Source organism: Pantherophis guttatus, chromosome 5 (genome assembly GCF_059756535.1).
Source record: "Pantherophis guttatus breed Tessera chromosome 5, ASM5975653v1, whole genome shotgun sequence".
NCBI lineage: Eukaryota > Metazoa > Chordata > Lepidosauria > Squamata > Colubridae > Pantherophis > Pantherophis guttatus.
In genome coordinates this window covers 23,345,073-23,362,922 of record NC_142067.1, presented here as the reverse complement: position 1 = coordinate 23,362,922, position 17,850 = coordinate 23,345,073, and the positions used below count along the sequence as shown (strand labels likewise).

The 17,850-nt window shown below is 37.2% G+C and overlaps 1 protein-coding gene across 8 annotated transcripts in view; it reads left to right on the top strand.

The window, feature by feature from the left end:
* Positions 1-17,850, top strand: part of ATP8A2 (ATPase phospholipid transporting 8A2) — a 377,887-nt gene that overhangs the window by 200,383 nt on the left and 159,654 nt on the right. For all 8 annotated transcript variants that reach the window (XM_034410593.3, XM_034410583.3, XM_087894716.1 and 5 more), the window contains one exon: positions 5,001-5,111. In XM_034410593.3, the coding sequence (XP_034266484.1) occupies positions 5,001-5,111 (111 nt within the window). The remainder of the gene's footprint in view (positions 1-5,000; positions 5,112-17,850) is intronic.

Genomic DNA, 17,850 nt, shown 5'->3' with positions numbered 1-17,850 from the left:
GTTTAGGTTTCACGATTAACTTCTTCTTTTTTCCTCCTCCTCCAAGACAGATACAAGTCTAATCAGACATTTTTGACAACAGCCTGGAGCTCTTTTTCTGTCCTATTGTCTGTTCTGTTCTTATGGGTACAAAGGCTTTTCAAAGTTACTGCCAATGTACCGTTAACCTTGGAGGTCCAATTGTCCTGTTCTTCTTTGACAAGATACTAGGATTCTCATCTGATTTTGATGAGTCCTGACCTATTCCTCCAATAAGAGGACTACAAATTCCAAATCTAAATGCTAATATATCTAGGAATATTTATTTCTTTTAAACAAATAATAATCTCGCATACAAAGATATGAAATATTTAAAAGTTCTTATTATTTAAAAGAAAGTTTAAAGTATATAGTGCAGAGACAACCCCTTCTGGTCATATCTCTCATCTTCATTATAATACAATCCAATGACTTATTTTTTTTCAGACTCCCAAAACCAAATAGAGACATTTTTGAGGCAATTCAAATCTTGGATGTAGATTTTATTGTTTTCAAAAGGAGGAATTAATTATGTTCAAGGAGCACTTTTATTATTGAACTGCTGATATGAATTCTGAATGACTGAGTATTCAGCTAGTTTCCTGAAGAAGAGACTTGCTTTGTCCTGCTTCTCACATCCTGCATTTCACTGATGTAATAAGTGTTGGCAGTCGTTGGGATGCCTGAGGCAAACTCTGGCTGACCGCCATCTTGCGGTCTGACCAGATGTTGAATGATCCTGCAAGGTGACAAGCACCATTGTTTCTGATTCAGAATGAATCTCACTGGTCCCTTTCTAGACACAGAACCACAAAAATCTGTATTTTTGTATGGAAATATGTGGGATATATACCTAGTTATACAGTATATAAAAATGGAACACTGTTTTTGTGGGATCATTTTTCTTCCTCTCAGAAAATGCATGCAGGAATTTCTTTAGAGTATATTCTTCTTTTTGGATCTTACTTTCTCTTAAGCTCTGCCAATATTTATTTTTTAGCCTGTCTTTATTATTGTTTACAAATAACTCTAAGTGGCGAATGTAACTAATACTCCTTTCTCCTGCTATTTTCTTCACAACAATAACTCTGTGAGGTAGGCTGGGCTGAGAGAAAGAGAGAGAGTGACTGGCCCAAAGTCATCCAGCTGCTTTTTCATGCCAGCAGTGGGAATAGAATAGAATAGAATAGAATAGAATAGAATAGAATAGAATAGAATAGAATAGAATAGAATAGAATAGAATAGAATAGAATAGAATAGAATAGAATAGAATAGACTTCTTTATTGGCCAAGTGTGATTGGACACACAAGGATTTTGTCTTTGGTGTATATGCTCTCAGTGTACATAAGGAAAATAAAATACATTCATCAAGAATAAAAAGTTACAACACTTAGTGATAGTCAAGGTTACTAATAAGCTATCAAATTGTACTAGGAAACAAATAAAAACAATATAAATGGAAAGATGCAAGAAACATGGTTATAGTAATAAGTGGAAAGAGATAGATAATAGTAAGGAAGAGAAGAATAATAGTAATACAGAACTCATGGTCTCGTAGACCATAGAACTCATGGTCTTTTGGTTGATGTTAAATTAGTTGGTGTGTTATAATCCTTGGAAATTTTTGGGAGTGCTTTTCATTCCAAAGTTTCCTTCTGAATGAGGAACAGTGCTTTGGGAGCCCAGAGATATAGGAAATTAAAAGCTAGATTAGTATTGGGGAACCTGTATTCATATTTCTGCCCAGTATAAAGTCTATTGAATTGCCTTAGCAAAATTATTGTCATTAAATCTAATCCTCAGTGCAGGAATATTGTGAAAGTGAAAAGATGGGAAATAAAATGCCTCTATATGATCCAGGATTCCTTGGAAATTAAGTAAGCCTCTGAATGATTAAAAAAAATTGAAAATGTAGGAAATGTTAATGAAATGGTCATTTTTATGTAATCTGATAGAAACTTTCAAAATTATTTTTGCTGAGTTATTGCCAATAAGGGCAGAAGTGAATAAATAGAAGCCCATAGGGAGTATGTAACATCACTTCAACCCCTGGGACCCAATTTGTGCCAATCACTAGCACCCTGGGACTGTGCTGCAGAAATTCAGCAGCAAATTGACTAATTGGGGGCAGATTTTTTTTTCTTTTTTTATTTTTCTTCTAAAACAGACAGGGGAAGTGGGAAATTTCTGGGTCTCTGGAAGTAAACTCCTCTGTTTTGGCAGATCGTTACTCATTGTTAGGAATGTTAGTGGGAGAAAAAAACAACTTCCAAAGATGAACAGCAGTTTGAACCAGTTGCCTGAAAATGGTGGAAGAAGTTAGCTAGTCATCTGTTATGAATACAAAGCAGGAGTTGGATTCAGTCACACCATTCAACTCTTTAATTCTAAAGTCGCCTCTATATGAAATATGAGGCACATAAATCTAATAAATATTAAATAAATGAATAAATAATTCAATGATTTCCACCCTTCCAAATGTTCTAAGCATTATCAAAATCTAGCTCCTTTAGCAATAGCACTTAGAGTGCTATTGCTAAATATATCACCCCATAGTGCTTTATAGCACTCTCTTTGTAATGTCAGCATAATATAATGTCAGCATATTGCCCACCACAATCTGGGCCCTCATTTTACCAACCTCGGAAGAATGGAAGGCTAAATCAATCTTGTGCCAGTCAGGATCAAACTCCAAACTGTGAGCAGAGTCAGCCTGCAATATTGCATTCTAACCACTGTGCCCCCACGGCTCTTAGCACAAGAAATATTTTCTGCTTCTTGAAACAATCAAATCATCTTCATTTCCCTAGCATTTTTCCACAGGTACTGGGTCTACTTATCAGATCAACAAATGCCATTTCACAATTTCAAACACAACCACCATGTCCAATTGGGTTATGTTTATTTGTATATTTGTTTGTTTCTGGAATGTTCTAATAGAAAAGGTGCAGTTGGACTCTCAGAGAACTTAAATGCCTACACAAAACAAAAGTGGACCTAATAATTGGGGACATTATCATTCTTTCAGTGATATTACCAGTGGGCTGAGAGAGCAAATTTCTGCTCCTGCTCAAAGAAAGTTGACCATCCTGATAGTTACAGATTGTTTCAAGAAGTCCATTACTATTTTATTATAGTTTCCTACATTTTTCAATGCCAATTTAAGTCTTGGCTCTTTGCCTCTATCTCTCATTCTTGAACCAATGATTAGGATAGAAGAAGGATTGTGAACTTGTGTCTGGCCAGATTCTGCTGCTGCTGTACTTCAGTTCTCAACATTCCTCATGATTGATTGATTGATTGATTGATTGATTGATTGATTGATTAAATTTATATGCCACCCATCTCCAGTGATTCTGGGCAGCTTACAGAACATAAATCATCACCACCTATTTAAACTGAAATTGGTGGGAGCTGTAGTTCTTCAATGTATACAGAGCCCCAGATAATTCTGTTATTTCACTATTACCTAAGTAAGGGTGTTTATTATTGCTGAATCTGCCAGGAATTCCTTGAAGTTTACAGTCCCAAGACGATAATTAAAACATCCATAGTAGGGTTGGTTATCTGTCTATGTCTATCAATCAACCCAAATTTGTAGCCCGCCCCAGTCCTGTCAGACTCCGGGCTGTGAATAATAGGAAAAAAGAATAAGCTCAACATAAGCAATTAAAACTAAAGCAGTCAGTTTCCTGTGATAGCCTAAATAGACCCCACAATCAGTCTGAGCAAAAGACTGTTTTAACTTGCTTCTAATTTACAAGTAGGGCTGAGGAGTAAATGCCACCTTGTGAAGCTACTACAATACCAATTAAAATATATAGAATAGAAATATAGTGATTTACTAGATCAATTTAAAAATTATATTGTAAAAGCAGTCTAACCACTATTCAGAATTCTACACATTTGCCTGTGATTTTGTCAATGTTTATTTGGGAATAACTCCCACATAACACATATGCATTTAATATCTGACTGCTGTTTTCAACTGAAAGGGATGCTATCCAGTTCCTTTCCACTACACACAGATTGTTGGATAATCATTTCAGCACATAAAACCCTCTAGAGCTGTGTCTTTTAAATATCTTTAATCACTGCCATATGCCGCTGCTCTGACTATCATTTTTAAATAAATATCTACCCATCCATATCTATCTATCTATCTATCTATCTATCTATCTATCTATCTATCTATCTATCTATCTATCTATCTATCTATCTATCTATCTATCTAAAAATGGCAAGCACCCCTAATACACCTTCCTCCTATTTTCCCCCTCAAAATCAACCCTGTGAACTGACTGAGACAGAGTGACTGAAAGTCATCAAGCTGACTTTCCTGCCTAAGAAAGATCTAGAACTCACCATCTCCTGGTTTCTTCATCACTACACCAGACTGAATCTCTTCCTAGGAAACTCACAAATTTAAGACAGCTTTTAGCCGATGCACAAAGAAGAGGCATTATGAGCACCTAAAAACATGGGAAGATAAAAACTAGTTTTATGAATTTTTATGAGGGCAGTTTGCATTACGTATCTCCTGCTGTAATGTATTTTTTTCCAATTACGGTACATATGGTATGGAATTGAATCTTCTCATAAGATCATGATATAAATGCCTAAGAAAAGTTACAGTGAACCACAACAAAGATGCATCTAATCTAGTATCCCACATTAGCCAATCATCTCTTTTTAGGAAACCCACAAGCAGGGATTCAATAGCATCTCCTGCTCATGTTACTTACAGTAGCTATTTAAATTGGAACATGTGCTGCAATCGGAATGGATAATTACTTAAAGCCAATAGCATGTTTTTTGTTCAATATTTCAGACATGTCCACTGTGGTAAATATAAAACTTTAGAGTAATTTATACTAAGTTAATGTCACCACGCAATGAATGATCTCAAATTTAAATCTAAACACAATTTAAGAGTTGACAGTAATTTGATGACACACAATTGATCTTTTTCCCGCCCTAGTTTTCCTACTTGGAGAAGCTGTTACTTGTCCATGGAGCCTGGAGTTACAATCGAGTGACGAAATGCATATTGTATTGCTTTTATAAGAATGTCGTTCTTTATATTATTGAGGTAGGTAACATTAGCAATATATGCCTTGTTTGTTTCTCTTCCTTCATTGATTATAGCAACAGGAAATGTATATACTATTGAAACTCTCCTGTCTGTTTTTCTGTTTGCAATCTTCATTTGGGCAAAACGGTGCATTATAGGGCAACAATTTTTGAACCAAGGTACCTCAAATGAGCTAAATTAAAGAATGCATCCAAAATCCAGGACCTATGACTCCCAGAGAATCTTCTAGGATCTTCATACAGTTTATTTGCAAAGTTGTAGTTGCTGCAGCATTGCAACGGTTAGCTGCAGTCATGTGATCATGATTTCCAACTACACTTCCTAGAAACCTGTAGGTTGTGTTATGCAAGGGAAGATGGGAGAAGAATATCCCACCCTTTTTCCTATCTCTCTTGGGCCCAATTGGCTGGTGACAAGGTTCAAGGAGCGAGCAACGATTGGCTGTTTTAGAACCAAGGCCAAAAACTGAAATCTCTTGACAGCAATGGGTAGCAAGGCAAGGGCAAGGGAGTAACTCAGGTGCCTGCTGCTAAAATGGGCTGGCCACGAAGTGCCAGCAGCTGTCATCCTTCCCTCCCTGGAGGGAGGAGGCCCTTGGGGATAAGCTGGGGGGGGTAAGGGGGCAGTTTTCCTTGCAGTCTTCAGCTTCCTTTGTCCCCCTTACCCTTCAACAAAGTGGTAGGCAGTTCCACAGGTCATCAGAGGAGGAGGAGGAGGAAAAGGAGGCTTCATTGGAGCTCTGCTGAGGAGCATGAGAAGAATGGAATTCTATATTATATATTGTAATATATATCCTGCCTATATTATATGTGGAAAAATAGATGACCCAATGGGTCAGGTTGTGTATTAAATGCTTGGCAACAGCATTTAGATATTCAACACTACATGCTGATTGCTTACATGAGCGGAATTCCACATAGTAGCCTGTTCATATGAGCGGTTTTTCAGAAGAAGATGTATTTGGAAGGTATGTTGATCAGGAATTATGTTAAGCGAGGTTAAATTCCATCTCAGCCACAAACAGATTAAAGTCTAAAACTCTATCCATTCATGATGAATTATATAGTACTTCTGACTTTGTTCAACCTAATTTTGGCAACATGGAGATATTGCCACCATGCATTCTTCTCTTGACCCTCTGCAAATTCAGGAGTTTCAGGTCATCTGAAAGCAGAATATGGCTCTGTTCTTCCCTGTAATAATTTTGCAACAACTTTGAAGAGAGGATACTTCTCTGGAAATAACACGATCAATTTATTTTGCTGTGAGATATGACAAAAGGGCACCAGGGCTTAATTAAGGAAATATCAGAAGAGGCTTTTGTCCCTTGTGGGGACAAAACAAATCCCTATTGTATAGAATAGAATAGAATAGAATAGAATAGAATAGAATAGAATAGAATAGAATAGAATAGAATAGAATAGAATATTCTTTATTGGCCAAGTAATTATAATTGGATTGGCAATTTGGTTATTAAGCAAAGTAGTCACTAAGTGAAACTGCGATTATACTTATGATTTTGCAGTTATGCTTATGTCTTTGAGGAATGAGGAAGGTGTCAGGATTCTGATCAGTGCCCTAATGCAATTAAGAGTCTCATGCCATCCGGCAATAAAAATCCAGTCTTATATTAGGAGCTCCATGTCAGAATTATCTAGGTGAACCCAACTCTGACTTTACCCTCTTCATACCTTGCCTCTGATCCTGTTTTCCCCTCCCCCCCAAAGTGTATCACCTGGTCACATTCCCCAACAAGGTAATTTTGCAGGTTGCAGAAGTCACTCCCTTCCAGGCATTGCTGGTATCCACAGAGATGGCCTTGACTTGGTCAGCCAGAATGCATCTTGTTATGACTGAGGAGTAAATTCCTTGGAGCAGCTGTGAGGCACAATTTCCCATCCCCCTGCCTATGGTAACTTGGGAGCAAGTCAGGGAAGCTTCACGAGTTGACAGAAGGTAGAGGAGACCTTAATGAAATTTACAGATTACATTTTTTGATTTTTCCTAATTTCAACTAAATCATAGTCACTCCATAGCTATTTAAATATGTGACGGGAGTAGCCTTCTAACAGCACCATCAGTTGTACATTTTGGTCCTCTTTACTCCATTGTTTGGAAATGTTTTTGAGTAATCTTTGCCTTAAATCTGTTACGTTTAATCATTTTTCTAAAATATGAAAGCTGGATATACTATTGTACCATTGAGGTGAGATAGGATATCGGGAGATGGTCTGATCATAGTTTCTACCTGCATATAGAATATAACTGTGATTTTCAGATTTATGCTTCAGGCTTCTTTTCAACTAAATACATTTTGCATAGCGTGTAATTTTGCGTGTTGTGATTCCAAATGCAGTTCCCAAGTCACAATGGCCATAGGAATTGAAGAAAGATGCTATTTCCAAATATTCTTATGTCGGTAGGCTTGTTAAGGGGAAATGTTGGCTTGGTCTGTTTATGGTTCTTTTCCAGATGATTTTAGCTTATGTACCTTTAGCTTTTTCTCAGGTTCCTGTATATGCTTTGCATGACAAGTGGTCCCAGATTTCTAATTCTTACTACATGGAAGTTTTAAAAAATCAGCTAAATCTGTCCACAATTTCAACCAGGTTTTGTCAATCCAAGCAAAAAATATCCAACTCAGTCAGCCTCTCCCTACTGGTCATATTGGGTGGTGATGATGGGAATTGTAGTCAACATATCTAGTGAGCACCAAAGGCTTAATAGGATAAACAAACAGACTGATTGATAGACAATCATTTTCTGTGCTGTTTTCTCCACACAAATCTCCTCATTAAACCCCTGTGGGATTTACTAAAGCCTAAAAATGCATAATAGCCGTTTACTGGACTGGAAATTTAAAGATGTAGAATTTCTGCTGCCTCATATGCATATACATGAATATATTTATGCAATCCATGTAGTTAATTGGAAAATAGAAAAAAGCCTTTTTTCCATACTGCATTTATACTTTACAGTGGGAACTTGGAAGCTGAGGACAGGTGCTTGCACAGACATTGCCATGCAGGTACCCCATGTATTATCAGGGCTGTTCTTTATTGATTTCATAAAAACAGCATTAAAGTGAAGTGACTTAGCAGGTGTCTTGTCCCACCCATGACTAGACATGCAGGGGACTGAATGGGGAGTTTTCAGCATGCAAAATGTGAGCTCTACCACTGAGTTTTAGCTTTGGGTTACTAACACCATGAAAACTCACTTAGTTAGCCATGTTTTTCTACTTAACTGTATCGGAGGCTTCTTCTTTTGACCAAGATAAATTGGAATGAGTGCTGTGGGTAACTGAACCACAAAAGAATACCATTCTTAAGGTGATTCATCTCTTTTTGATTCTTCTTATAAAAGGGGAGATTGTTCTAACTGATGAAGTTTGAGGATATCCAGGAATTATAGAAGATTATTTTTTTTAAAAAAGAACAAACTAAGGTTAAATAAACAATGAGAAAATGTCTGAGAGAAAGGGGAGAAATCTATGCTCTCTGAGATCAGTGGGGTCATATTTCAACTTATTTCTCAAGCCATTAAAACGTGTAAATGTTTACTCAAGAGTGGCAACTGGTGGCAGCTCCTAAAATCATTTACAAGAACTGAATTTTTGTGCAGATCAGTGCATCTTTTCGAATATGTAGTGAATTTTTCAATGCCCTTCTGGTTCTTATATTATACTCTAATTGTACTTTATTATAGTTCTTTATTAAGGATCAGGGACATTCAGGGTTCTTCCTTAATTATGATCACATGAAGGTTGGTCTATCTAAATATCTAAAACAGAAAGGAAAGAAGCCAAGAATCAAAATGGACTTTGGTTTTAATATGGTTACACTTTATTTTTATCTCAACATATGCTTGCTTCAATTATAGTCTGTGACAGATGGGATATAGCCTGCTTTACCAATGAAGCTGGCTTCTTACACTTCTGTCTCCAACTAGTCTAAGGGAGACTTCCCAAGCAGCCTTGGAAAAACTATCAAAAGCTTTTAAGAATTTGATCTAGCCTTAGGAAATAAATATTAACACTTGCTACCCAGCATTGGATTATGATTTGGTTGCAGGATGCAAGGACTAAATCAAACAAGGTGAATAGTAAGGGACGAGATCAGACCAATCCATTATAATAACTAGCAAGGAGTGTCTTCAGAATATGGTAATAAAAGTCAAGATAGTGACTGCAGCAGTACCTACTTAAATCACCGGGCAAGACCAGTGGGATGGGTAACATACTTTTGTCAGGAGCAAAAGGAGGTAGAGATCCATCCCATCTTATCACTATGACAGAGGCCTTGGAGACAAGCTCTACAGCCATGGAGAAACATTGCAATCAGCAGTCAGAATCAGAGGCCCAGGGAGTACTAAAAGGAGTCCTCTAGTGTCTGTTACTATGGTTTTCCGAGTTGCAATGTATGGTTGTGAAAGTTGGACCATAAGGCAGGCTGAGCATCCAAAGAATTGCGGCCTTTGAACTATGGTGCTGGAGAAGACTCCTGCGAGTCCCTTGGACTGCAAGGCGATCAAACAGGTCAATCCTAGAGGAGATCAACCCTGACTGCTCTTTAGAAGGCCAGATCCTGAAGATGAAACTCAGATACTTTGGCCACCTAATGAGAAGGAAGGATTCACTGGAGAAGAGCCTAATGCTGGGAACGATTGAGGGCAAAAGAAGAAGGGGACAGCAGAGAATGAGGTGGCTGGATGGAGTCACTGAAGCAGTCGGCATGAGGGGGATGGTAGAGGACAGGAAGGCGTGGAGGAACGTTGTCCATGGGGTGGCAATGGGTCGGACACCACTTCACAACTAACAACAACAATGTCTGTTAGAGACACCTGCTGGACTTCTACTTTTCAGTACTTAGATGAATGAAACTAATAGAACTATGACTGTAGTACCAAGGATTCACAGAGTTAGCAGTGTATGTTTAAATGGGGGAACAAACCATACTTTTCCAGCAATACTGTCATGATTTCCTTCTGTCTTCACACCCTTGTTCTTGAGTCCATCTCTGAATATTTGCATGCAAGTGGCCAAACCGATGATTTCTGTAGGATCTTCCTTCCTCCCAGTCTGTCACCATATCCAGTTATCTTAATGGGTATCTGCAATTGCCTGTGGCATGGAATCCTGCTATTGTTGCCCATCCCTCCTCCCTTTCAGGTAGCTAATCCACTACTAAACACACAGTGCATATTGCTGATAGCACCACGTGGTCAGGAGAGGGTACCTTGGAATGGCTGCTACAAAAGGGTAAGGCATTCCTTCACGTACATCAAGCATGAAGTTTATAATATTTACATGCAAGTAATTTTAACTCTGTTCTTAAATGCTTAGCAATATGCAGGCTTTACCTGAATTCAAAAATGTTAAGGAGAATTGTCAGTACCGTAACTCACCTAATCATTCGTTTTTAGGAAAGTGCTGCTTAGTTTTCACCAGTGTAATTTAATCCTTATTTAATTTACACTGATAGGATTTTTTAAAAAATTTATAACACTGATAACATGATAGATTAAAAACTGAAAATAGCAAATTGGTGGTTGTATAGTACTATGGAGTCCTTGGTACTCTCTGAGTTTGGTTGTTTCATCATTTTGTTTTCTTTTTGGTCTTTTGATTGCTTTGAATGGCATGTAGATGTTGTTTATCTCTATGTGCTTGTTGGTAGTTGGTTTGTATGAGTGGCAGATTTCCAGGAATTCTCTAGTGTTTTTGGACTTTTGGGTCTAGGATACTCACAGTTTCCCAGCTGAAACTATGATTAAGTCTGTACATGTATACGTGCAAAAAAAGATACAACCTATTTCTAGGAGAGTAGACTCTCTATTACCATGTTGCCATGCCATAAATCTACTCCAAGACTGCAGGAAGTAGAATGGAATAACTTGCCAAGGCCAACTTTCCAAGGCCAACTCAATGCTGCCAACTTGCCATGAGTCATAACTATCCGGACAACTATTTGAGAATCTTAGACTATATAGTTTTGTCCTCTGTTGCTTCATGCATCAAGGTTTTTTTCAGAGCTGTGATTCTTGATTTGAGTTTTGTGCTAGTTAGGCTTAAAGGTATTAATGGGATGCTGATGATCACACAATAACTGTAATGTCAGCTGATAACTTTTGTGCAAAACATGTGTCATTACAATTATTAACACCAAAAGTAGAAGCTCAAATGAGGTCATTTTCAATTCGGCCTATTAATACAGTTGGGAGCCTGTTTTAAAATATAATAGTAACCAATCTCAGATAAATCAAATAATGTATACGCAGTCATTGAAAAAATAGGAGAGAATGCAAAGAATTCCATATTATCTGAATCTGTTATACACATTGTAGCTCCCATTTCTAAGATGGAAACATATCCTGCTGTATGAAGTATAAATTATATAATTACATTTCACTCTAATCCAAAAATGACCAAGTAAAAATCAGCTCTGACTATTTTGTGTTTGCTCCATTTTTGAAAATGGATCCAGATTAAATTTTCAGCTGATCTGCAACATCTAATTTTTATTCCAACTGGTGCCAGATAATTCAATTTTCAATCCCTTGTTGCAAAAGAATATGTAGTTTGAATTACATATGTTTGCTCTTTTTACAACTTTAGACCCTAACTGACTTTTTGTTTTTAGATTCCTAATTTAGTACGTTAGTCCCAAGAGTTGCCAAGGAATTGGCCACAAAGATAAATCTTTGTTAATTTCTTGATGCTTTAGTGGATCATTTGAGATATGGCCATATGTATTTAAAGTTTATTTTTTGTGTATTAAATTGCAAATTGAGAAAAAAAATAGCTTTATTTGGCTATGTTTTCTGTAGAGTATACGTCATGTGACAGAATTTGAAATATTTAAGGGGTTGGTGAATAAATACTACGGAGTGCAAAATCTGGTCATATCCTTAACTCAAGGACAGAGTGGTTACAGAGACGTGGACAAAATCATTGACATAAATTGTAATAAAAATGATCTCTGTTAATATCTATGCAAAGATATTTGTAACTTGAGAAGTCATTGGCATAATTCAAAAAATATCTCACTTTTGTTGGAGAAACTGGTCAGACAGCTTGCATTCTGGCCCTTAATCTGTCTAGCTACTGTCTGTTGGTAGACAACTTCAATATTTCTGCTGTCCCTTTTTCAGGATTATTTATTTTAAAATCAGATTGAATACAAATAAGCAGCATTTTCAAATGGAATATTGTTCTTTAGCTGCTGTGCAGCTGGAAGTCTGTTTTCTGTGAAATTGGACATATGGCTCCTATATCTCAGTAAAGCAAAATATTATAGCAACCTTCCACAATCTGACACACTCCAGATGTTCTGGGTCCTACAATTCCCAAAATTCTCAGCCTGCCCCAGGTTCCATGCTGCTGGGTATTCTGGGGGTTTCACTTCCAATTAAAACAAGAAATGCCAGATCAGAGAAAAATCAATTATAGTACGAAAGTGAAATTTGGAAATTTTAAGGAATATAATATGCTACGTCCAGTGGTGTAATCCACATTTTTTAACTACTGGTTCTGTGGGCGTGGCTTGGTGGGTGTGGTGTGGCTTGGTGGGCATGGCTTGCTGGGCATGGCAGAGGAAGGATACTGCAAAATCCCCATTCCCTCCCCACTCCTGGGAGAAGGATACTGCAAAATCTCCATTCCCACCCCACTCTGTGGACAACCAGAGGTGGTATATGCTGGTTCTTCGAACTGCTCAAAATTTCCGCTACTGATTCTCCAGAACCTGTCAGAGCCTGCTGGATTTCACCCCTGGCTATGTCACCAAAGCCTACATGTTCACAGCATATATGATGGTAAAAGATGGTAAAATGATCAGAGTAGTTCATCTTTTATTTATTTTCCTCAGAAAGAATAGAGCCTGTTTGGGAATTTAGATACTTATCTTTCCTGATAAAATTTGGCATCAACTACCCAGTTCATTACATTCCTTGTCCCATAACAGGATCATTCCATCCAGAAGGATTTTAAATGTATGAATCCAGGCTTAAGATCATTTTTATTTTAACAGTTATAAAATTGTACCTTCAGAAAAATATTAATCTAATCACAACGTATCTGGCATTATATCAAGTGCTATTTGAAAGACTAATATCAGAGATTTCAGGGTTTTTAAATATCAATTAAGATAACTCTTGTAACAGCACATTTGTAAAATAATTTATTTCTCCTTGAGTGTAAACCATATAAATATAAACCATATACATGAATTTGCAGTCTGACAAAAAGAATTAAGTGACAGACTCATCCAAAAGAGACTCTCTGGCATATTGGACTAATTAGGCTGTAATTCTGTAATTTAAGTTCACAAGCTTTCTCCATTGCAATTTTGTTTTAAAATGTGCTTTGTCGGTAGCAAAGCTTAGACAAGTTTGGTAAATTGGGCAATTTTTATTGAGACTGAGGAGGAAAGAGTAACATTCATTTCATGCCAAGTATTATTTTGATGGATTAAATGGAACTGCTACCAAAACAGATGGAACAGTTTGAAAAGGCAAACTTCTTGGGAAACAGAGACCTCTTGGTCTCTGAGAAGAACAGTGTTTGCTAGCTGAGACCATCAAATGTGTTCTGTTGCAAACTTATAGGGCACTGGTGAATATACAGATTTAAAATTTTCAGAAATTTCAGAGCCAACTGGAGGGAGGGAGTCTTATCCCTTGGGAACTTATTTTACTGTCATTTATAACTGTCTTGGTGTTTCAAATTGAATTATATGTCAACATTATGAAAAAGCAAACTCTTGATAAGAATTTCATTACCCTTCTGGCTGAGAATGTTGAGATTTGTAAACAGAAACACCAGGGGGTCATTTGGTTGGTAAAGGCTCTTCCAAATACACAAAAGTATATTGTATTATGAAAAGGAATTGTTGTCAAGTCTTATGTCAGCACTAGAGTAAAGGCAGCTTGAAGTGCTGACAATTGTCCTTTGTCCTGCTTAATTTTTCTCTGCAATAAGATCATAGAAACAGAAGAAGGATTCTGTGGAAATGAGCCAATGATTCATCTTATCCAGCATTTTGTGGATGCTGGATTGTGGAATCAGACTGCAATCAGCATTTTCACAAACAAATGTTGCTTCCATTGTTGCTTCCTAGCAATTGTTGTTTTAAGTGATTTAAAAAGCATAAACAATATCAAAACTACAACCGTTGATAGAACAGCATAGCAACTATTTTTCCAATGTCCTTTAAAATTTTTCTAAATTAGGGGCCATCACCAAACTGATAGCAGAGAACTCCACAGTGTAATGTGTATACCACATAAAACAGTCTAATAGATAAACAAATATGCATGTACTTCCTTGGATCAGTTCTATGTGTTCCCATATTTAATTCAGTGGATGACCTCATAGTGGTCTCTTGGATTCATACACATGGATTTCCCTCTATACAACACATTGCCTCCCAAAGGTGCTTTTTCAAGAGGCAACTAGACTTTCTTGTTTTTCTTTGAAGACATTTCATTTCTTATCCAAGAAGCTTTTTTAGCTCTGATGGTTGAGAAGGGAAACATCTTCAAAGAAAAACCAGAAAATTCAGTTGCCTCTTGAAAAAGCGCCTTTGGGACAACCATGACCTGGATGACTGAGAAGCCACATAGAAAACATGTTGCCTCCAAATAAATTCTGATTAGGAAGAAACCTTGATATCTCTTCTAGATCAGGTCTTAGGAGAGTATCAGCCATATCTCATGAAAGAGCTGGAAGTGAGCTTTTCTCCAAATGTGGAAAGAGCTACCCACAAGTCCTCCTTCTACAGAAGTAACATAGCTCTCATTGCAGAGGCAAGAAGTATTGAGCATCTGATAACATGTAGAGGTAGATATCTCTTCTTAGATATCTAGCTCTGACTTCCTTGGCAGATTTCAAGTAAGATGACTGTGACTGTCATTGTTCAGTGCAACTGGAAATTCCCCAATGTATTTTGAGTCTTCACATATAACTCAAGAAATCTGAGCTATGAAGATATTGTCTTAACCCGTCTATTTCACTTGTACTGCTACCCTAAGAATCCTGTTATAACCTGCATGGGAATCTTGACTATCCTGCTATTAAATTGCTTGGCTTCCATCTCTCCTTTTTGTTTTGTCATCTTTGCCTAAAAAAAACCCCTTCCTGAAACGATTTATATCTCTGGTGCTTATAAAACAGGTTACAGTGTGACATTAACAAAGTAGCACCAAGTTCCTGCTTCTTTTATACCTCTCCTTGCACATTTGGAACTGATATTTTTCTATTTGATTTTTATTCTAACAATTCACATGCTAGGAAATAATAGCATCCTGGCTGCCCAGCTCAGCTGGTCTCAGTTAACACCAAAAATAGTTACGTGCAATGACAATTACTGCCATCAAATTCCACCAGGACAAACACAAATTTAATCTCATTATTCATCAGGCTATCATTACTGCCTACACTTCTTTAGCAATGATGGAATGCCTAAACAATGCATTCATGATCCAATAGAAGGCATTTTTCTGTACCTCTTCCCACTAGAGTCTTGGAAAGATTCACAGGGATTTGACCAACAGCCTTATTACCTCAGTGGGCTTAGCAACCATGCTTACAACTACGGTAGTTCATTGGGAATATGTTTACCTTCTGAGGCACTTTAAACTGTTGATCATCCACCACATAAATTTCAACTCCTTCCATGTCAAGGCTTGGACTCTACATTGACCTCCTTTAGGGCTAGAATATATGAGGTTTTCCAGGCTTCTATTTCAGCTACTTTGTGAACTAATACAAAATATACCAAAATAATTTTTTAGTCCTTTAGATTTTAGTCCTTTAGTTCACTGTGTTTGTGATATTCCTCTAAAATCACAAGCAAGGTGTCTTGCTCTTTTGCTCCATAAAGGACTCTTTTGCAGCCATTTTATCCTTTTCCTTAATCCACTTGCACAGCATTTTAAGATTCATCTTTACCATTAATATCTACATGTTTCCTTATTCTTCACAGAAATAAAATTCTCCTTCACTTAGATATTGCCTTTTGCCACATCTTTGCATTCCATTTAAATCAAGTTACTATATAGCACCTACATTTTTTTAAACCATTAATTTTAAGAATGGATCACTCAGTTCTTAAATTTCAAAGAGACTAAAGAGGTTCTTCAAGGTTCATCTAGGGATGAGATCTTTCTTCCCAACAAGATATTTTCAGTCAACAAGCTTTGTTGCAAGCTAGCCAACAAACGTGCCCTCTTCCAATCCATAAGCAGTCTATAACAGGGGTCCCCAACCTGTGGTCCATAGCCCACTCCCGGGCCATCGTCTGTTCACAACTGGGCCGTGTAATGTTTTCCATTAAAAAAAATCCTTTGGAACTGGGACATGGTTTTCATATCATAAGCACTGGAGCCATAATAAATGTTGCAATTGTCTTCAACCTGTTACTAGACTAAAAAAACAAAGACCAGTTGATGAAACGCGCATGATAAAAATCGGCAAATTATTCTTCTCTAAACATTGCAGACCTAGTTTTCTTTTTAAAAATTATTTTTATTCCTTGTACCACAGTGAAAAACTAATTCAATTAAATGCTGACTAATAATCAAACACCTTGATCCGGCTTTGCTAATTAACCACCAGAGATGTTATTTTATTTTGGGATTTTATAAAGCCATATCTAACCCAGTTTTGGAATGCAAGTTTAGAAATTAGAGCAAAATGCGGAGGTTATATATTCTCTTAGGGTGGCAGAGGAATATCCTTTGTTCACTACTCAGGATGGAAAGCTGCAAGGGGCAGGTTGCTTCCCATTAAGTCTTTTCTCTTTCATAATATCTAGTAATCCAAAACGTATGCTTCTGTGATCTGAGCTTCCAGCCAGTTCCTGTGACGGACTGTGTTTTTATAGAAATTTCTGTTTATTATAGTAGCTGTGTTGCTATCTGGTTTTTTTAATTGGCTCTACTCCCCTGTTCCTGTCCCCATGTATCTGGCTCTTTTGGTAAACACAGAAGGGCTTCTGTCTGTAATAAAACTCTGGCTGTGATAGAATATGCCAGCATAGCAGTTTCTGGAAGAAGAGATGGACTCATATGCAGTCAGTACATGCACTGGATCTGTACATTTTTCAGTCATTTTAACATTATAATATGTTGTGTATGTGTCTATGGGGGGAGGGTGGCTTCTAATATTTGGAAGGATCTGAATACCTTTGTAGTTTGGACATCTTTACTAAATAACTGCTGATATAGGCATATCCAGTTCTAATGCAAGTATTATATAAGGAAGACAGAAGAGGCTTAAAGATCAAATAACTTTCCCATGCAACTACAAAGATGGACCTAAATCTGAACAAATAACAGATGCCCCCCCCCCCTTGAGAAAATCTATTAAAAGTCTTCAGCCCCTAATTTTTCACTTAATTTTTCAAGACATAAAAGGAAAGGGAACAAAGCCCTGAAATCAAGGTGCCCCGGTTCCATCTTTCTCATTTCTTTCCTCTTCATCACATGAGCTCATCTATACTTTCTATTCTTACCAGACCTGTCTTTCCAATGATTTGTGCTCCACTCATGGCATTAGGTTCTTGGCTTAACAAGAGGAAAGTCAGTGGCAGATGTTTATGCCCTTATTTCATAGTACCCAAGATGGTGTAGATGTCAAAGCCAGGAGACACAGGTCTTCTCCATCCAAATGTTCATTGGGAAACAATCAGCCAATTTCTCTCTCTCAGTTCATCCTTTGACAGAGTTGTTAGTG